A 22,090-nucleotide genomic window follows, 5' to 3' on the forward strand; every position below is an offset into this window, starting at 1 on the left:
TGGAGACATTGGTGTAATATGATCAGCAGCCTCAAGACATGGCTTGGTCGTGGGAGAGCACTTCGAAGAAAGCTCCACGTGGGATTAGGACAGGCTGGAGGGGAGGGTCCTAGCTGAGGAGGGCAAACAGGGGGAGCACACGGCCATGGCGTTGAAGAGGTGGGGAAGATCAGCTAGTGGAGTCCAGAAGGGGGGAAAAGAGCAGCTGTTTCCTCCACGCAAACGGTGGGAAAACAATGGAGAGGAGCACGGGCCGGGCCGGGGGAGCGGGTGCCGGCAGCGCGGAGCCAGGGCCGGGACGAGCAGGCGGCGCTGCCAGCGGCTGCAGGGGACAAGGAGCGGGCAGCACTCCACGCTTCCTGCCCCGGCAGGTGCTCCCGGGCACCCCCGGCCGTGGTCCCGACCTTCCTCCCCACCTCCGGGGGCTTTCCGCCCCCTCTCCCCCTGGCGGGATTCCGGACAGCCGCGGTGCCGGCGCTGCCGCGGGTCCCTCCCGGCAATGGCAGCGGCTCTGCCTCTTTCCCGAGGGCTCGACTGCCACCCTGCTCGCTTTGCAGGGCGAGCGCTGTCCCGGCCCGGGCCGGCCCCGGGAGCGGAGCAAAGACGGGACCCGAGCAGAACGCGCGCCCCGCGGAGATCCCGCGCCGAGCCGCCACAGTCGCTCCGTGMGGGCGGGCTCGGAGGCGGCGGAACCGGGGGACCGGGGACGACCGGAGATGGGGAAGGAGACAGCCCGAGATATCAATCCCGGCCCCGCTCGGGTCGGGTCCCTCCCCGCGGGCCGGCCCGTGAGTGGAAAGTTTCCCCGGAGTGACCTCTCATAGTACGCGCCCGCTAGGAAATCTCATTCAAGTATTTTTGTCAATGGGGTGGGGGGGTGGGGGGGGCATCCTGCTCCCCGGCCCCCGGCCCGGCTGACGTCACTGCAGAGGCGATAAATATCTGTTGATATAATTGGACGTGAGATTTGGGGTTGCGATAGCGAAACTCGGCCCATCGCCGCTCCGACGGGCCCCCATGATTTATTCAGCAGTAGATCGGGGCACGCAATCGGGCTGTCAGGAGAGCGTCAGCTTATTAGGCAAGTTCTGCGTGATTCCAGGAGAGGGTCTAAGCTATAAAAATCCCGCGCCCCGGCTCTGATTAGTACCAAATCTGATCCCAAGTTCGGCAGGAGCCGGCTCCGAGGGAGAGCGAGAGGAAGGGACGCCGGGCACCGCCGAGTCCCGCCGCYGCCCGCCCTGCCCCACCGCCKCCACCGCCGCCCCAGGTAGGTGCGGGGCCGCGCCCGGGCGCGCAGCGGATGCGCTGCCCCGCGTTGAGCGGGGCTGAGCGCGGCGTCCCGCGGGATGCGGGGAACTGTCCTGGCCGGGCAGGGAGCGGGGAGGCGGGGAACGGGCGCTCGAACCCCGCAGCTCGTGGGGAAAGGCGCCCCGCCGCAGGCACCCCACGTTGTCCCTCGCCCCGGGTGGGTGAAGAGGCGCGGGTGGCGAACACGCGTGGATGCTCCGCAGGGGCTCAGTCCAGCCTGGTCCCCGGGAGCCGCCGCCGGCACAGCCCGGAGCAGCCCCGCGGGGCTCTTCCACGGGGTTATTCTGCCGGGGCTGCCGCCTCGACGGCGCGGGTGAACGGGCAGGAGTGAGCGAGGCCGGGGGTGGCGTGCGGAGCGCGGAGCGGCGCGGAGGAGCGCGGAGGGGCGCGGAGCGGCGTGTTTCAGCACCGGGACAGCGGCCGAAGGGACGCCCCCTCCCCGGCCCCGCGCTGCCCTCCCCGCCGCCGCGGCTCGGCTGTGTAACCCAACCCCGTTCCCYGTCTGCCCCCGCAGGTTTGGGCCCCGATCATGAAGATCCCGCTGCTGGTCTCCACGGGAATCCTGCTGGTCGCCCTCCTGCCCTGCCAGGAGTGCAGAGCTCTCAGCAAGAGCCCGGCACCCGCCCCCGGGGCTCTGCACCAGCCAGATTTCTTCCAGCAGCGGCAGCAACAGCAGCAGCAGCAGCAAACTCTGCCCGTCCTGCTCCGCATGGGAGAAGAGTATTTCCTGCGCCTGGGCAACCTTCACAAGAGACCCGTTGGCTCTTTCTCCGCCTCCTCCAGCAGCACCAGCCACCTACAGCCCGAAGCCTCCGCCAGCAACTTTTTCCGGGCGGCGGTTCAACAGCTGCAGCAGCTGCCCGAGCGCTCGCYGGGGAGCCGAGAGGACGGCGAAGCCGAGGGTGAGGCCGTGGAGAGGGAGAAGCGATCCGAGGAGCCCCCTATTTCTCTGGATCTGACTTTCCACCTCCTGCGAGAAGTCTTGGAGATGGCCCGAGCCGAGCAGTTAGCGCAGCAAGCTCACAGCAACAGGAAACTGATGGAGATAATCGGGAAGTGAAACGGCCCCTCCCCGCCTTGCCAAAGAGATTCCGCAGTTAGCACAAGAATAATTACACCGTCCGATGTACCATAGTGCTGCTCTGATGTCATCTCTTTATTTTTATATAGCTTTAAACCTAGAAGGGTGTACTCCGAACAGCCTCTGTCCCTTGACTAGCATGCACAACCGTGTACCAAGTGCAGAAACACGAGTGTCGTTCGTAACCTCCCCTACCTTTATTTATTTCTCCATTTCCCAGTTATTCTAGTGCCATCGCTACGTAGGGATGTGTGAGCATTGGAAGAAATGGTGCCAAGAAGACAGAAAACTTTTCTGCTAGGGGCAGGGAGGTGGGAGGGGGAATCTCTGTAAGCTACTTTCAATCCACTTTTTTCCCTGTAAACATTTTCACAATAAAACATCTTTTCAGCGCTCGGTCGATTTGGTTGTGTAAGAGAATGTTTAATATTTATATTTTTAATAAAAGCTGCAAAGTAAAGATGACTTGATAGACTTTCTTGCCTAGACGCCTGAGGGCTGCTCCGTCTCCCTCAGCGCTTACCGGGGCCAGGAGGGGGTTGCCCGCGGCCGTGGACACCCCGGGCTCGGGGAGTTCTGTCTCTTCCCCGGGAATGTTTTTCCCCTCCCCGTCGCGGGCAGCCCCGGCTCCGCGGGCTCTTCCACCAGCATGCCCCGACGCCCGGCGCTGGACGCGGGCTGCCCCCGCCGCCTCCCTCGGTGCAGGCTGCCCCCGGGAACGGAGTGTCGAGGGCAAATCGGTGCCCCCGGCGCTACCGAATCCCACCTCAGCAGCCCCCCGAGGGCGCTCCCTGGCTCCTGCCGCTGCGGCCGGGATCGGGCACCCTCCTCCCGCCGGGGAGCAGCGATGGGAAAGCGGTGAGGCGCTGCCGTATCTCTTGAGCGTTTTCGTTCTGGCTCTGTGCATCCTCCCCGCACCCCAAAAGGGCACGTTCCTCCCCGATTCGGCTTCCCCGTCCCCACGGCGGCGCCCGAGCGGGCTCCCCCCGGGGGCTCTAGAGAGGCATCACCGCATGTGGAGAAACTGCCCGGGAGGAGCTGGGGGAAATCTCCAGGACGACTGGGAGAAAATAGTAAATCCCCCACCCCGAACCAAATCCCAGGGAAAGGCTCCAGCAGCCGGAGGCGATGCGGTGGCGGTGCTGGGCGGCGCTCATTCCGGGCTGTGCGAGCTCCAAAGCTTTGCGCGGAGCTCGCCTGTGCAGCCCTCCGAAACTCCCGCAGGAGCATTCTCCAGGGAAAACAGACACCACTGAGGGTTGGTGTCACTCGGGCAGGCAGCGACAGTGTCCAGGACAGGGTTTGACCCCACACATTCTGCTAACCAGTCTGCACTGCCGGCTCACCAGTCCTGCTGGGGCACAGCGCAGCCTTATGGSCCCTCACAGTCCCCTGCCAAAACAGTGCACTGAGGGCCTGGCTCCGGGATTTGGGAAAGATCCACACATAACCCTAGTGCAGAGCTTGACACCTGGTCCCCTATGGCACCAGGCACTCCCGGCAGCCTGCCAMTATCTCTTAAACACTGCTGAGTGTTGACACCCTGCTCCCAGTGACAAAAATCACAGTGTGTCGCGTTCAGCACAACTTGTAGAGCCTCTTTTAAGACATAATTTTGATTTCAGTAGATGGCTCAACATCTGCAATGCTCATCGAACAGGACAGTCAGCATCTGCCTTTTCTACAGCACAGCACAGGGGCTTCAAATTAAACCTTGAGTGAGTACATGGGACCACCTCATCGCACTCTGGTTTCATGTAAGGACGTGCCCCTTTTTGTAGCTACACGGATGACTGAGAAGACAGAGACAGTCTACGGCTGGACAGACTGGGCTGCACTTCAGCAGCTGCCCTACACACTCAGAGCTGTGTGGGGGTCGTGGCCAGTGCTTTTGGTGWGTGCATCTTCCTCATCCATGCCCCTGGGAATCTTCCTTACAAAYAACATGTTTCTGTGAGCATCATCTGTTGAGGTTTCRTAGGAAGAGCAAGTGCAAAGGAAGAAGTGGCAGCTTCCTTCTTCCCTCCCGTGCTCAGCCTCCGCAGCCTGGGAGGCACCAGTACTGTTAGACACAACCCTGACKTGGGGCTGCCAAGGACATGATAGTGCCACTGAAGTCACCAGCATCGACAAGCGGGGACACAGGAGGATACAGAGGACAAACACTGTTTTGGCGAAGGATGCTACCAGTGAATATCATACCAGCATTTTAGCTAAGAACATTGGTGAAGTGTTTACACCTATATGGGGAYGTGCCATCATGTGAGTTACAAAACACTAGCAGTGCTCAGCCTAAAGCTGTAGTGATGCTTCTTTCCCCTTGGAAACAAGAAATTATTGGAAAACATTCTGACTACAATACATAYAGTAATCTGTCCCCATGCTCCCCTCCCTCTCAGGTCTGTCATCTCAAGGGTACRATGTGGAGATCAGCTGAGTTCCTASGAATGAAAYCTGCTCGGATRTCCCTTTCCAGGCCAGTTTCTTTGCCGACTGCAGCCAGGCTGCCTGTGCTCACGGTCCTTCCGAGGAGAGGCACGCCAGAAGCCAGCCAGAGTGAGTCATCATTCATTCAGTGAGTTCAACCAGGAGAAGGAGAAGACATGACGAGCCGGCTCGTCACCCCTCTCACTGCTCACGGGAGCTTCCTCCACCCGTCCTTGAGGGTATGGTTCAGAACCAGTCTGCAAAGGAAGGAAAAGTTGCCAAATGGAGGAGGAAAATACAAATTGCATTAAAATCTGTAAGATTCACAACATGCAGGAAAGCAGGATGAAGTGGGAAAGAAGGGAAAAGGCAAGAAGCATGGAAATTTGGGAAGCTAAGACAGACTTCTAATGCAAGAGCCACTTTTGCCATGACTAGTGGCTGAGGAAGGGTTRTGCTGCGTGAGCGTGTCGAATCTGTGCAAAGGGCTTAGTCCTGACTTGGACCTCTGGAATATTGTTGCACTGAAGGTGATAAATGCCTGTTCAGAAGTGATCCTGAGCCAGCTTGGCTTGTGTAGTTGGGCCTCCAGATTGATGTGAACCAGAGCCAAATGTTATTGCCAGTGCATTGCCACTCAAAATTATACTTGTTCTGCTGTTATGAAATCTGCCTTGGATGTGTTTTCTTTTTTTCTTTAGTGTCTTCTAATAATTATTTCACTTCAATTTAACTCAGTTGAGTTAAATTTAACTTCAGTAARTAAGTAATACAGAGATATAAACTTCAGTTTATATCTCTCCTTTGTTTGCATAGGTATCCTACATTTACAGTAGAAAAAAGAATCTGGACGTGATACACTGTAGTTGCTAATAAAAGGAATCCCTAAAATTAGTTGAATATTTAACAGAGCAGTGTAATAGGCAGAAACATTTTACTAATTCCAGATTCCTTTGGCAAAGAATGAAGACTGCTTTGTGATAGTATCAGAAATCCTATTAAAGATAAAATATATACAAATGGGTGATTTGCTAGCTTAGGAGAGCCTTATGTCTTCATCATTAAAACCACAATTTGACTTGCAATAGACCGGATTTTTTTTTCCCTCTGTGTTCCTGGATGCACACATACATTATTGTACATTCTTAAAATTAAACCAGCCATGCTGCAGGGCTTCAGCTTGCTTTGGAACATCACCATGATCTCGGGTGAACTAATTGATGTCAACATACTACTCAATAGAGGGAAAATTACAAAGTAGTATCCTCTGAATTTTAACATCTCAATCATTTATAGAATTGTTCTGAAAMAGCAAGTCATCAAAACAGTACTGCTAATAGACACATCTAGCAACAAACACTGAAGCAGGGATGCTTGTGAGAAACTGAAGCATGGGATGGATGATTTTCTGGAGCATTTTTGTAAGTACTTAGTGTTAGAGTGTACTAYGAGAATAAGTAAGAACTAGTGGTGTGTTAAGTATAAATTGCCTATTAGGCTTCATTCCAGTTACTACATATTTAAGTGTCATGAACAAACAGGACAGCATGAAGGTATGAAAAGAAATAGATCCCTATTTCTTTATTTGTATCTAGAACTCAAATAGAGTTCACAGGGCCATTTTTATCAAGATCCTTGATAAAAAGGATCTTCCTCTAAACTGAAACAGCCCTATTTATTTCAATGAAATAYTACCTGAGAAACTTCTTTACTATTTGAAATGCGGACTAATCTTTGACTTACATTCATATTTTCAAAGCAAGGCACTCATTGCTACTCACTGCAACATAAAGGACCCAGAAAGCATTTTTATGTACAGGRATCTTTCAGACAAAAATAGCTGTTGCTTGCTAAAATTATAATGTACTTCACTGAGAGCACAAACATGGTGAAAAACGTGGGAGAAACAGCTGCCTACTCGAATGCAAAAGTCCATTTCCAGCAATGCTTGGGAGAAGGGCTGAATCCCAGGATTATGCAAAAGTATGGTAAAGAGTTGGGCCCAGGGGCCCAGATCTTCAGCTGAAAGGCAGGGAGCTAATTGAGCCCCGATTATAGAAGATCTGCCTCTCAGCCCTGGAAAGTGCTGATTGCAAATCTTTCAACGTGATTACAAAAGYCAGGTATCAGCAGTAAATACATGGCTAGACTTTCCTTGATATAAGGCATGTGGCGATCTCTTTGTAGGTGCAGGAGTGTTGGTGGTTTATTGGTCTTCTGTGATGCTGAAAATTTTGCTTTTATTTTTGGAAGGGCAATCAGAGTACCTGGACTAGCTACAAGTAATTTTGAAACTGGTTGTGCAATTTTGTGCACCAAGCCCTCAGCAGTGTGTGTAAGCAGGCATAGGACAACCCTCCTCACTTCTCATCCTGTAAAGGGATAAGACTGGCAAGAGGTTTAAAACAGAATTCCTGCATTTTTATTATTTTTTTCTTTTTGTACTTTAACCCACACTGGTACCTTGCCATTTCTCTTCCTGTGCAAGGCAGGCTTCTTTCAGCACTTCCACTTGCCAGTCTAACCAGCCACTATTCAGAAATTTAAATTAAATCAAGATCAACTTTGAAGCAAAGAACTATCTACGAGTTTAAAGTTAMGCTGAGTATTTCACAGGATTTGGATGCAATATATTAGAAGAAATAAAGCACAAWGTAATGTGCAAGCTGACTGCATTACCTTGTTAACCAGCACTGCTGGTACTGCATTTCAAGCAAAACAATCTTTCTCTTCATCACTGCCAAAACCATATTTCATAATATGTTAACTCCTTCATATTTTGCTGTGATGACATCTTCCTGTGTCAGCAAAACAATGTTGGAACTCCAACACATTCCCACTGGGTTTGGCTGGATGAAGCGTTTGCTCCCTGCACCTTGCTGGATTCAGCAGGCTGCCAGCTTGCAATACCTCAATGTGCCTTTCCAAGAGCAATCATTTTCCATCACACCCAGCCAGGAGTGAAGCAAGCACAAAACTGACAGTAGGGCCATTACCTGGCTTTCASGCTTGTGTTTTCACACCTGTGACACTTTAGTGTTTGTCTCTGAATCATACAGTGACTGAGGTATGGTCTCTTCATGCAAGACAAGAAACCATCAAAAGGTTTGCAGCAACTTTGTTCTCATTATTAAGTCCATTCTTCCCTTCCAACAAGAGCCCACCCAACTTGGGGTTATACAATGTGCTGGAAATGTCCAAGACAAAGATTTCAGCTGCAGATTTTGCAGGAAAAAAAACCAAACCTGTTTTGAACCAGGCTGTGACTGGGAAAGAGAGAATGCAGAAGCAGGTCTACTCAGTGTCACTGGGGTCACTGGGATTCAGGCGTCTGACTGCTCTGTAGAKCCTTGTAATCTCATCCTGGATTATTTTGCTCTCCCTGTTACTGCAACCCTACCCTGCTGCCAGAGGAAAGCTCTGTGCTGAGCATGGCMCAGCCCTTGCCACATGCCTTTGAGGCAGTCCAGATTCAACATCTCATCGTGTCTGTCCATTGCTATTAGGTAACTGTTGTCAAACTTCCACCTGAGCTTTATCTCAGCCTTGGAGATCTCATGGGTAGGGCTTGTTTTTCATATTATCTAGAATAACAAGTCCCAACCCTTTGGGTCCCTAAAAGTATTAGGGAATAACTAAAGTGTTTATCTCAGATTACATTAATCACATTAGCCCAATGCTGAGAGAGTGCTGAATACTCACACTTTGATTTMTATTTTCCCGTGGTGTTGAGTGACATCAGATAGTGCTTTCAAAAAGCTCCAGAAATTTTCACCAGGCCAGCTCATGAAGTGGGAAGAACACTGTACATGACTGATGGCTGGTTTTACTTTTCCCATAAGCAAAGTCCAGGCTGGAGTTTACATGCCAATTCTTTGGAGGTGCCGAACAACCACAACTCCCACTGWGCAGCCATTCAGCACTCCTCAGCATCTGGCACGCCAGAATTTGCATGAATAAAGTGTAAGGATCTCAGAGTTGAGCCTGATGAGTCGTTTCAAAGTTGCAGGTATTCAGCATCTTTCAGTATTTGCCTCCTGTTTCTTTCTACTGGCTCTAGAGACACTCTGTGTGATTGGCTTAGACTAGATCTGGCTTTTAAGCATTTACATGAGAAAGATTCCAGCCAAGTATTTGAGGATAACAGAAAAGTCCTTGATAGAATTGAGAATTTTGATTGCACTATTACTTTTACAAGATCACAAACTCTTCAATTTAAGAAGTGGGGAGGAAAGGTAAGGGCTGAATGGCTTCATAATCTACTTCAACACAGATAGATGAGATAGTTGGTTACAACCTATATGAATGTCTCCAGAAGCAACAATGCCAACCAAAGCAGGTTCTCCCCCTTGGGTCCCCATTCACCTCTTCCTGCTTTGGTTCCATGGTTCATTGCTCATTTGCATTGCTACAGCTCTTTGTGCTAAGAATGGGAATGTCACTGGAATGACATCTATTTTTTTTTTTTTGTTGGTTTTTTGAGGTGAAGGAAGATATTTTTAAACCTGGATCATTTGAATGATTTGATTTCAGCACATCTCAGCAAACAGCTGCCTCAGCACAAATGCCCTGTGAGTGGTGGCAAYTGGGCAGCTATAAGAAGCAGGGCCATTTGGCAAGAAACTCCTGAATCACCTTTGCTGCCAGATGAAAAAATGGATCCACGCCCTTAGAGGCACATGAACTACCCCGTTTCTTTGCTGCCTCCTCTTGATCCAGCAGGAGAGCAAGGGTGTGAATTTGTTAGAAAGTGTGGGTCTTGGAGAGAGAAGCAGTGAAAATACAGGTTTCTTGCTTTTAGGGTTTCTGTAGCTTCAGAAAATAAGCAAGAAATTAAATTTAATTCCCATTTTTAGCTGGCTTGTTTAGAAACAACCCCCAGTGTTGACAAAAMCAGGCATGATTAAAAAATGCTAGCTGGTTGCAAAGCAATCACAGAATCTGTAGGCTATGTTTGTCTGCCTCAAATGTCAAGTGTTACACTGCTGGCACTCAACACTTGCAGGCAGCGGAAACAAAGGGAGCACAACAGGTTATTTTTAAACAGTTTAAACTTTAGTTCAAGCATTTTGTTTTCATATTTTTATGCAGTCTAGCTCTTTCAGCATAACACCTGGCAGCTGTCACGTATATCACAACAATATTGTTTCAAAGTTAAGGGGCTGCTTATTTTGCATGGTTCTTTTTTATCAGCAGGAGTCAACAGAGCATTCTCCAAAATAATTGCTAGGATTACCTGCCACAGAAAAACTTAAGGTAGCACACAAAATTATATGCACAGACAAGCTCCATCAGTCACAGAATGAGATATATCACTCTCGTAATAGTGGTCAGGAATGAATTTTAAAAGTCCATTGGGAGGAAATGCCTTTCTTCAACAGATTATCACTGTATTACAGTTAACATGATGTGGATAATGTCTAATTARGAGTCTCTTACATAATGATCTCAAAGAGATCAAATACATTTCAGAGGAAAACAGCCYGACTGGCTTATTTTGGTATAGATTCCATGCATCTCCCATGGGACACGGAGGTCCAAACACTTGAACCTGTGGTGGAAACAGCATTAGAGTACGGTGTGGGAGAGCAGTTTTCTTCTCAGCATTACTTGGGACAAATGAAATACAGTTCCCTTATACAAGTCACCTTTTTCTTTCCTGACTCAAAGAAGAAAAGGCAGAAATTACATATTTGTGTAATATTTGACCCTCTGCTGCACCTCATTGGTCCAACTTTTTATTGAAAGTCATTAACTACAGATTTGCATAAAACCTAGTCCTGCTGCTGKCCAGGAAAATGAAGGAAACCCAAGAGAAGAGTTAAAATCACATGAATGCTAAAACTGCATGATCAGAGCAGTCTGTCCTGCACCTACCCACATCATTCTTTGTTCCTCTTGGAGTGAAAACTTTTTGGGACCTCCTGATCAATAAGCTTTGTACAATTTCTGCTCGCTTCCAGCCCTGCAGGAGAACTATCTAGCAAAGGAAGGATCATATTGAGAATCTGCAGGAGTAAGTGCTGCTCACGTAGTACATGTTGGTCACSAGTGCCAGGAAGCTACTCATGACTAGCAGTTCTTCCTTCTTCCTCCTTCTGTTGCTTTGTCAGAGAAATAGATGTGACTTCAGATTAACAAGTTAGATGTGAAGTAAAGACCTTCCAAGAACTTCTCCATGGCAGTAACCAATCTAATCCATGTTGCAGGAACTTTGCTATTAGCTTTCAGGGAGAAGTAGAAAACATAGTAATGGTTTAATGTCCTGTCTGTCTCTGTCAGGCAGTCTTTCCTTTGACTAATATGGACCTTTGTGTATCAAAGCTCTTTCTTTATCTGCAAATGGCACTTTTGTAAATCCAGTAAATGACACAGAGTGATAGCTCAGACTGTGATTTACCCTGAAACTCCATTCATGGGATCAGATAACAGAGCCAGCATAGCTCCGAGGGCTGTAGACACACACATCCCATGCTTGGAGGCTCATCCCATGCTGCTCACATTGTGAGTGACTGACTTGGGCTCTTGCAAGAGTGCAGGGGGTGAGAGTGGTGTGCGTGAGCTGTGTGAAGCACAGCTTCTCTGAGAGACAAAAGCAGTGGAGAATCAGGACAAAAAGCTGGATTATCAGCTAAAACAACCTGTTACCATTSCTTAAAGCCACCACATAAAGGAGAAAGAAAGTCTTGGCTACGGTACATTTTTTCCCTCAACAGCTGTTGCTGCTACCACTTTTCCTTGTGTGCTCGTTTTCCCATGTCTCCAGTTGCCTGAATCTCCTTACTGCAACCACAGCAACTGAAGCTGTTATCCAAACTATGACTCTGCTCCAAAACTCCAAAATTGCTCAGTGAGTAGTGCCGTGRCTTCCCAGATGGATGTCTGTCACATCAAATCTCACATCGTAATCTTTGCTTGCCCGTTAGCAATGCTGGCCTGCTTGCACAGCACTCAGCCAAGCCATGAACAAAGTATTRAATCAAACTTCCTTCTGTCCATCTCACACTGTTCCCAGGTGAAACCCAAGGAAGCTGGGATAAATTCTGCTCTCAGAGCTTTGGATTCAATCACAGTTACTGACCACACACKGACAGGGTACAGAGTACAGATTGCAGTCACTGTCGCCAGAGGCAAGCTTGGAACTGACCTGTGTCTGGGCAGSCACCAGCTCAGGTTGTTTTKGTTTTTTWAAAATWTATTTATTTTATAAAATTAAGTTTTGAAATTGGGCATTAATATAAAAACGAATGTATTCTAAAACCAAATCTGGTGCCAGATGTTGAAGAAGCTCATCAGCACTGATGGGGGAAATGACAGCTACATTTTCTCGGTAAGGCATTTTGTAATAGAGTAAGTCATACAGAAGTGTTTCATCATGGACAAAAACCACTTCTGTSCACAGAAGTGCTGAGCCAGAAGTGCTCTGAGTGACTGATCTGTATTTTGATCACCATCTTCAGTGGTTGAGATAGACTCAGGCAGATTTTATAGGGTGCTTTCTAAATTGAAAAGAGCAATGAGAAATTCAGATCACCTATCCTCCAGGCTTGTGAGATCCTCACTCTCTGCTCAGTCAAAGGCATGACGTCCATGCTGGACATCTGTAGCATGGTTGGAACATTGCAGCACCTATTGGCTGCCAGCCAGTGATAACAGGTTTTTTAAATTAGTCACCAGTCTCTTACTTAATGACCTGAAGATTTTGCAAAGATGCCAGGTGTGTGTATCACCTGAAAAGAGATATAAGACTGAATCACCAGTGTTTGATATGTTCATCTCCTTTTTTTTTCATTTAATTTTGGCTACTCATGCAGCCTCCTTGGTCTTTATTTTATTTGTATGGTAGGTAGGCACTGCAGGGTGCTRCAGCCCAGTCCCTTGCCSGCTTAYRAGCCTGGAAAGCCTGCAAATGGAAWGATACACARTCCAAACATAGGGACTCAGGCCCAGTAAACTAATTATCAGCACTGAGATTTTCAATCAGATAGGCTGGCATTTAAATATTGATCCATCTCTAGTGGTTAGAGGACTAGGAGTGCTGCTTTCCCGAGGCGAGTGAATGGCTACTCTGAAAGCCTGRGCTGTCTCAAGGCAGCAGGACAACTAACCAAATATTCCACAAACTGGATATTCCTCAAACCAGATGGTTTGAGTAATTGGGACATAGATCTATCATAATGTGATGTAAAACAGCAACAGTTCATCCATGATTAAGAAATATTTTTTGTTCACGTTTTATTTTCCTTTCCAAACACCTTAACTATGAGCAGAACAAGTGATGCTTGGAGGAGGAGGTTGAATGGWGGTAGAATTCAGTATTTAAATGAGCTAGTCAGAGGAAGACAATGYCTAGGTGAGCCTGTCTTCATATTAATTTCAACAGGAGAAATAATTTTGTCCAAACTGTCATTGTGGAAATCCTTTTACTAGTGATAGATGGAAAAARTGAAATATACATAAATCAGATGGTATCTGTGACTCACCAGACAAACAACAGAGCAGACTATTTGAGGTAAAACTTAAGGTGAAGTATTTGCCACTCATATTAATTATGAGAAACTGTTGTCTGAAAGCTGGTCTTAATGCATTGCCCTCTCGACTCATCACTGYTGCCTCTGAATCACCCAGATAATTCTCAAAATTAAGGGAGAGGGAGGTGTTAAAAGAGGAACAATCAAGACTTTCCTGATTTTCTCTGCATGTATTGCCAACTGAGGGGGAAACAATTTCACCTGAAGCACAAACTCAAGATACAAAATGGAAATTTACAGGCAAAATTTGCCACCAACTTAACATCGCCCAGAGYGGCCTCAGACGTAGCTGCTACCATTGAGTCCCAGCTCACTGAGTCAAAATACAGAGAAGCAAAGGAAGAATTTCTTGACTGTTGATTGAGTTTCTTCCATCTGGTGTTTGCCCTATACTTCAGCTACAGTCTGAATGCTTTTCCCCCCCCCCCCAGGTTAAAGTTTAGAGATGTTTAGAAAGAAGATTAAAGCYGAGTTTGATTAGGGCTTCTATACCAGCTGATTCAAAGGTCTCCTACAAAAGGCTCAACTTCATGGAGGATAGATGACCCATTTTCATKCAGTCAAACCTTGTGGATTTTCAAAAGGTACAGAAATAAAACCATCCAGTTTTCTACCTAAGAAAAAGTAAAATACAGGTATATGAAGACCTAAATTGCAAATATCAAGTTGATTTTTGCTGTCTGCATTCCTGGATCCTTCATTTGCRCTAAACACACTTGTTGCAGGGTGCAGAGAGCTTTTGGAGCAGCAGYTGGTGTCTTGGAAGAGAGCTACCTGGGCTATGCCTGTGGCTAATGCTAACAACMTTCTTGATCTGYTCTGGGGGAAAYTGTGGGAAGGCTGTGTTRGATGGGCCAGAGGGAACRGAGACCCTTTCTTAGCACCATTCCTGCAAGATTCAGCTTTGCAAGACTGCGTTCTCTTGAGGAAGAAATCCCTCTTGGAACAGCTGGCTTGAAGTGGGTACTTATTTTCCTCACCCAAGCAGATAGGCAAGACTGAGTTTGCCATTTGGTGAAGAGAAAATTTATTATCTGTCTTCCCCTGCTATGCTTGTGCAAACATTCCAGAGCAGTGCTGTGCTAAAATGTGGGACCATGCCTTTTATTCCCTGAAGAAAAAGTGGAGGTATGTGGGCAAAGAGCACAGCRCAATCTCTTGGCCTTATTTTGGTTTTCAAAGATCTTATTTTGTCCATGTTGTCTGCAGATTGACATGACAACCAATCAGCTAAAACTTAGCTAAATACTGACCTCTCTGATGTGATTTAAAGCTGTCTCAGGAAAAAAAAAATGAAGGATCACCAGCTGAAATTGTATTCAGCAGCAGGGCAAAGAGAACTACAGTACATGAATACAGAGAGGACTGTCCTTATGGTAATTCTGGCAGATGGCATAAGGTTGCAAGCAAGTAATAGAAAATTTTAAAACTAATGAAACAAGATTAGCATAGGCCATTCTATTAGTATTTCTCCTCCCAAACAGTCCAAACCTGATTATATTTTATATCCTCATGGAATTAAAGCACTGTACTTACTGGCTGCAAAGGGAAATTAGATCAGGCTACTGTTTGTGGATGATTAACTTGCACTTCCTTTCAGACTACATGGCTGCACTGGAGTCCTTTGGAGCCACAGATAGACCCTTTTCTTACGGGGAATTTGAGCAACAGAATACGGGGTACAGCACCTCATCTTAGGTTAAATAAACTGGGTAACCACACACACAGACAAACCAAGACTTTCATGCATTCTCACAAATTTATGTGGTTTCACTGCATGGGAGGTGCTGCTGACAAAGTAGATTAGGGAAAGTTGTGGGACTCCAAGATCTGTTTCTCCCACGCCCTGGACAGGGCTGCTTGCTAATGCCCGTGTCACCCTGCACTAACACATCCCTCCCCACGGTGGCAAGGCAGTTCACTGATGCTGTTCCTGTTCCCCATGTTTTAATCATTTGCTGCTGGTTGTCACCTCCAGAGGCTCAGATCCCCCCAACTTTAGAACGGAACAGAGGCAGCYGGGTTGGGAGCAATGTCACCTCACACTCAGCAGGCAGGTGCAAGAGGTGCCAAGGGAGAAGCAGCAGCAGCTGCTGAACTCTCTCTCACTGGAGATGCYTCTCATTCTCTGTCAGAGGCAGAAGCAGCCCGTGGTAACCACACTTCTGACTTAGGCATCCCTGAAGAAGGATGAGGTTCTCTAATGCAGAGTTACCTATTTTGTTCATGCTGAATCATCTTCTGTCCCTTCTTACACCAAACAATCTGTGCACCTGTGGGCTGCACCTCCTGTTGCCTTATCCCCACTGCTACACCCTCCTGCACTCTGCAGGAAATTTACAGATGTATCAATGTTTCTAAAGAGTGAAACGACCCTTAAATAAAATAAACGTTGGGAATTAATAGGGAAACTGTTGTCTTTTTGCTGCTGAAAAACAAGGAAATCCCTGTTGGGGTGTTCTATTAAAATAGCCCGAAAATAAATTATGTGCTGCTCTTATGGCGACAGTCATGCAGAATAATATTATTATTATTATTATTATAAATTATTATACAGTTAATCAAAGTAATTTTGTTATTTGACTTTCAGGAGCTTATCATACAAAGGCAGAAGGGCAGTGACCTGATGTCACACATGAAATATAAAGACACATAAACTGTCTAACCATCCACTTCACTATCCATGGAGAATAAAATCATTTTTATGCAAATAGAATCTGAGTCCAAAATGCCTTTTTCCTTCACCTCCTTTCTACTTCATTATTAAATAAATCATAAAGATGTCACTGGAGACCACACAGAAAGAAGTCTCAAAGAGCAGAAATAAGAGGTTTCTGCATTTGTCTAGTTTTAATTTCAAAAGGTATTCTGAATTTAAAAAAGAAAGATTGGGGGAAAAGCATAGTGCTCTTCACATATCTGATTTCCMAGGAGTACAAACAACCTCTATGTCTTCTTGAACAATACAACAAATTTCAAAAACCAAACACAAATAAATAAAAATGAAACTATGATCCACAAACTTAATTGAGATTCACAGTGTCCAATGCTTTTWAAATTCAAATTACTACCAGACAGTGAATCTTTTTGCCTAATTTAAGCAAACCAAGTGTAGATGATAACTCCTGCCCTCTCCCTTTTTAATGTGTTTAATGGAGAGATATTCTTCTGTCATAGTGCTGGAAGTTCTGCACATAAAAGCTGAATAATTATTTGTCATTTTTCATAGATGTTTCATATCCTGTACAAGGCTGCGAGCACAGTGCAGAAAGTGAGCAGGGAAAACCAAGCATTTTTGTATTGGCGAATAGATCAAAATTGAATTTGTCTGTTGTTTGAGCAAATACCTGAAGGTAAATAACCAGAGGTGTTTTGTGTCAGGAGTTTTTGCTCTTCAGTAAATAACATTAAATATCCCAGTCCTAACACAGAATTCTCTGTAGATCAGTCATATCACACTGCAAATTGAACACACATGTATGTCTTACCTAAGAGGGGTGAAAATTTGGAGCTGGAAGAATTAAATCATGGATATTGTCTAGCCAAAAAAAAAAAAAAAGGGGTAACTCCAGAAAATATGTTATCGTTTAAATTACAGTTTGTATTTGGGACAACTTCACTTGCTAGTGAAGTTCTTAGTCCTTGATCTTGTGGGTATTTCAGCTCTTAATGTGATCTAYGGACAAAAAGCCTTTGTCTAAATTGGTTGGGATTCCTGCAGATGCTGCATTTCAAGGCCATGACTGGTACTCCATGCTCACTGGGAATTGGGAGAGATAGCTTTGAATGCCTATGGTGGGACCTGAAGGGGAGTTAGGATGTGCTGAGTGAGCTGGGATGTGAGGGGACACTTTCTACTCTCCATGGGGACCTCGGAAGAGCAGGGCTCAAGCCATCCACTCAAAGCAGCACCAGTGATTTGCTTGCACAGGTAATCCTGGCAGCAGGATTATTCAGTGGATTTGTTTTCCTGACCTTTACCCCTCTGACAGCAAGAATTACCCTCCAGCCCTGCCTCCCCTAACTTGTTGGACAGAACAAGCTTGGTGTTCTTCACATCTGTCAACCAACAGGTTCTCCATCCTGCTGGTCACCTGAACAGCAACTGAAAATAAGCCCATGTATCTGAAAAAGTAAATATCTCTTMATTTTCAACCAGGGAGATGCAATGTTTAACCATGCAGGAGTAAGCTGAAGGGTGGCATTTGTGAGGAGGAAGAAATGTTTTAGGCAGCTCGTATTGTGAACTAGCATGATGTTTTTGGATGGGAAGAAAGGGAAAAAAATCCTTTAAAGCTATGTAGGAACATCACCAGATACACTATTTGAACTGTTAGTTAATGGTAAAATGAAATATTTCCTACCCAKGAAAGTACAAAGCATGTATTGAATCAGTTTCCAAAGATGATGTAGTATGATAAGAAATGCCAAAAGTGTTATGCAGAATGCTAACTCCTGTGAGAAAATAAGAAGAGTGCTTCACCAGTGTTGTCATCRCATGAACTAGTCATTATCACTATGTTCCATGAAAAAGCTCTGTTTCCACAGCACTTTTCCATTATATAGCTTAATTAGAGAAAAGGAATACAGTGGTGTAAAGAATATCATCTGGGGGTTTAAAAAAATAAGGGAATATAGCATTTCAGAGTGGATTGTGTAAAACCACATGCAGGAAAAATACAAAGTTGAAGTTCAYATACTTGAAAATGATCACTGCCACACAACAGCAGCCATTTTCTTTGTAACATAGACACATCTCAGCTCAGATCCACAAATCTGACCGCAGCATTATCTCACAGCATCACTCTCCCTTGGTYACTCTGCTTTTTCTATTCTTCTGCATTTCTGCTTTTTGAGTTTTTGTAACCCTTCCCCTGTCTCCAGTCCAGTGGCAATCCCATGCTCAGCTGCTTCCCCTGCTTCTTCCTCCCACATCAGCAGAACCATGTGCTACTCTTCTAGACATCMTCCTCCTCCCAAAATGTCAGTGTCACCTGTGATCTGGGAAAATACTGAGACGCAGCACTCCCAAATTCACACGCCAGCAGGAACTGACATATTTCCTATGTGCCTGTTTTTATTCCTGGTACTCAAYGAAGAAAGCTGGGTACCAGACTGCTGCTGTTTTTCAGACAGCTGCCCACATCAAATGCAAGTTTTGTTCCTTTGCTTATTGTTAGTAAATTAGAGCTGAGGAAAGCAGACGGCACTTAGGGAAGCTCCAAGGAAATTAATCAAGTACAGAATTTACCTGCCTATGGTGAGTTAGGCTGCCTGGTCATCAGTGATGATGATAAGAAAAAACAGCAGCAATAAATTTTGCTGTGACTTTACATTTTGCCAGCTCATTTGGAATATACTTAAGAAGCAAATATCAAAGCAGATTTGATAATTTTAAAGCACTTTTGTTTTTAATTGCACTCAAATATTCTCAAAGCAAACCATGACTTGAAAAACAGCAATTGAAATTTGGTGGTCAAATGCTGCTTTTGTTAAGAAAGTCAATGAATTCAGCCACCACATTCACATGTCACTGATTGAAACCTCTAGCAGAAGATAAGTGCCTCTTTTGGCATATCTCMTAAGTTTTTGCTTGGCACAGGATTCGTTATCACCCCTATGGCTGCTTATTAATGCTATACAGTCATCTCTAAATGACCTAAAGAAAATAGCATGAAATACTACCCATTTGTGCTTTCTCTCAAACACACACATAATCTCCTCTCATCACACACATACAGGTAATTGCTTTGTTAAAACATGCATCTGGAAACTGTAAATTGTGATGGTTCAATTTAGAGAGTGCTGCTCATGGGGCTGCTCACCAGACACGAGCAGGAGCTGGTATAGTGTGCAAATCCTTGCACAGCTCACTCAACTCTGTTCCTTGTATCTTTGGCCCATGTGGTGTTTGTATACATATGCTGAAGGAGGATTACTCAAATTCATGTTGTGCCAACTCTCAATATTGTAACTTTAAGGAAAACATCCTCCTGTACTCAACACACCAATATCTGTTACCCCATCATTCGGCCAAGCRGCTAACACTGAACTGGAGTGTATTATTTTCATGCTCTCTTTTAATCAAGTCTCAAGAATCCTTGGAGCAAACCCTCTGGCACAGATCTGAACCCAGGAAATCCCACTGCTTACTGAGAGGCAACCAAACACACAAGAAGGCTCCAGGTGAGTGCATAACTTTGTGTTCACACGGGGAAGCACTGCAGTTGTAGCCACAGAGCTGCAGAAGGCAGAGCCAAGCCATAGCAGCTCAACCAGCCTTGGGAGGACAGCACATACACACTCAGCAGGTGATGAGAGTAATCTCACACACGGGACTTCTCTGCCACTAACACATGCAAATATCTGATGAGCAGAGACATCGCCAGCCTCTCCAACAGCTCCTGTGTATGAGTAACTTGGGTAACAGCTGGCACAAGCGAGGTGCACTGGCAGGTAAGCACAAGCAACCATCAGCATGCTGCTCTGAGTCTACAGAGTCAGCCTGTCACATATTGAAACCATCCAAAAATCCAGTGGATTTGTCAAAATGACAATTTGTGCTGTTTCTATATTTTTGAAATAATKCTTATTCTTTAGCATGCAGAGGAAAATGAAGTCCCATTTTCCTTAACAATTGCTGTTCRTATCACAGCTCTCTGGGGTGACTTTGGAAGCACTGACCTTGGATGTCGCTGCAGTGGCATTACTTTCCTTACCACTCCCTGGTGCACTCTCCTCGATTGCTGCTGCTGTCGGGGCTTCTGCCTTCTTTGCACTTGTTTCCAGAGAAACAGGAGTCCCTACTTTCCCCAGCCCACTCACCGGGGTTGAGCTTGGGCTGCTTGGTTGCCGTGACTGGGATTTATACCAGCTAGGGTAAAACAAGGGATCGATGGCTCCTGCTGTGGCCGGCACTTGAGTGTCAGACTCGGGGGTCTGCTGAGAGCCACTTGGTGTCACAACCACATCCTTAATCAGGACAGATAAAGAGAAGAACAAGCAGAGTGTACCACGTTACCTTCCTGCTGTAGTCACATTGTTCTGCATGTTGTGTTTGTTATAGATCACTGCAAGGCATAAATTTGTCCTACTACATGATCTGAAAGAATTGCTATCAAAATGCAACGCAAAAGCAGCTATCACTTGAATAACACAGGCAAGAGAAAAAAAAATCAACCCAGAAATAGAACAGGAGAGGGTAGAACTAGCTGGGAAGGGAGTGCTGACTGAGAGAGAAGTGTGCAAGGGGTTCCTTAATTCAGATAAACCCTCAATTCAATTCTAAAAACTTAAGAAATTCTGCATAAGACCCTCATGAACCCACAGCAGCCATGAATGACAGATGTAGGTACCTTCACATGGCTTGTTGAATTTTGGTTAAGAACAACATGATTGCCAATGAGTCTGTTGATGTGAGCACTCAGAACAAGAGAAGCATTTGCCAAYCAGCCTTGCCATCAATGCTACAAGCCAAGCACTGTTACTCTGCCAGGCAGAGGAAGCTGCACCTCTCCACCTGCATCAAGCTCTCGGGGTTCCTACACACACAAACTGCTATCACCACAGCATTTCTGCTTTGCCTTTTTACACCTGAAGGCAAAAACTGAAATACAGGTATCCCCCACACCACAACACCCACATGCCTTCATGACTGATTATTTCCTAATGGCATTTTGCAATTGCTAGAGCAGCATGCTGTACTTTTCTCACTTTAGCCTTAGAAATTAGAGAATTCATGTTAGTGGGAAGAATTGCTTATGTCTTGTTCTCATTTGCATAAAACCCTTCATCAGTTAAGGAACACAAATTTAGTTAAATCAGTGCAAATCTCCAAAAGACAAATTCTGATTAAATCAGTAAAGCCTAATTTAAGACCATCTTCACATAACTGGTGAAAACTCAAACATGTTTTTAAATCAAAGCAAGAATGAATCTACAGCATTTATTTTCACCTGTTTTATGTGGGGAGCTTGTTACAAAGATGCTTTGTGTGCTTTGTTTTCACATAAGCCTCCTCAAATATATTCACAGCAGCCTTTACCACCTCAGCAACTTCACTGAGKAAATTGTGTAAGGGAATTTGCTAAGTAAATGGTATGCAAGGCAAACTAATTTAGCACATGAAGTACGTTTTTAAATGTACGTCTTTTAGAACACGCAGCAATTATAGAGTCATTCTAATCACATTCCCTAAGAAAAGTGTTGGCCTAAAATATTCACAATAYTCACACCCTTAACCTGTTTGGTGTTAGATGGTAAAAGGAAGTTTCCTGTTTGGTGTATGATATTCCTGCATCTACCTAGACATACCCTAAAGATGATCAGAGCAGAAGGCAGCAGGCAGCATTTGCAGAAAAGAGATTAGAAGTATAATCAAAAAATTGGTGGTGGAAAGCTCACTAAATCCAGAGAGAATGCCAAATTCTCTTAGTATAAATATTTTAACAATCTTCTCATTTATATCAGTTAGTCTGAGTTAAATCACAGCAGGCAGAACATTCATAGTAATGCGTTTAACTCCCAAACGGAGTCTCTTTTATTTATAACTTATATATCCCATACGTATCTTAATTCATCTGGCAGCTAAGTTTTTGCTTATCAAGTGATACATGCACAGGTCAAGAGGGCAGGGTAAAGTTCTATATTTGTGTACAAGAGCAATAAATATTTTGCTCTCCAGTGTATCTGCTCCTTCAGCTCCTTATTGATGGTGCCCACAAGGGAGCATTTTGTGGCT

At 45.7% G+C, this 22,090-nt stretch overlaps 2 protein-coding genes across 4 annotated transcripts in view; one reads left to right on the forward strand and one right to left on the reverse strand.

The window, feature by feature from the left end:
* Positions 1-892: 892 nt before the first annotated feature.
* Positions 893-2,830, forward strand: CRH (corticotropin releasing hormone). The gene is made up of 2 exons (XM_057380315.1): positions 893-1,270; positions 1,826-2,830. Exon 2 carries the CDS (start codon positions 1,841-1,843, stop codon positions 2,369-2,371), a length of 531 nt encoding a protein of 176 aa, XP_057236298.1. The 5' UTR covers positions 893-1,270; positions 1,826-1,840; the 3' UTR covers positions 2,372-2,830.
* Positions 2,831-4,252: 1,422 nt separating this feature from the next.
* TRIM55 (tripartite motif containing 55) overlaps positions 4,253-22,090 on the reverse strand; it is a 35,429-nt gene continuing 17,591 nt past the window's right edge. For 2 of the 3 annotated variants that reach the window (XM_057380305.1, XM_057380306.1), the window contains exons 9-10: positions 20,035-20,322; positions 4,253-5,076 (exon numbers count right to left, since the gene is read on the reverse strand). In XM_057380305.1, the coding sequence (XP_057236288.1) occupies positions 4,957-5,076; positions 20,035-20,322 (408 nt within the window). In that variant the 3' untranslated portion in view covers positions 4,253-4,956. The remainder of the gene's footprint in view (positions 5,077-20,034; positions 20,323-22,090) is intronic. The other variant, XM_057380307.1, reaches the window with a different exon arrangement.

Source organism: Malurus melanocephalus, unplaced genomic scaffold (genome assembly GCF_030028575.1).
Source record: "Malurus melanocephalus ecotype Western Australia unplaced genomic scaffold, MMel_1.1 scaffold_443, whole genome shotgun sequence".
NCBI classification, from domain to species: domain Eukaryota; kingdom Metazoa; phylum Chordata; class Aves; order Passeriformes; family Maluridae; genus Malurus; species Malurus melanocephalus.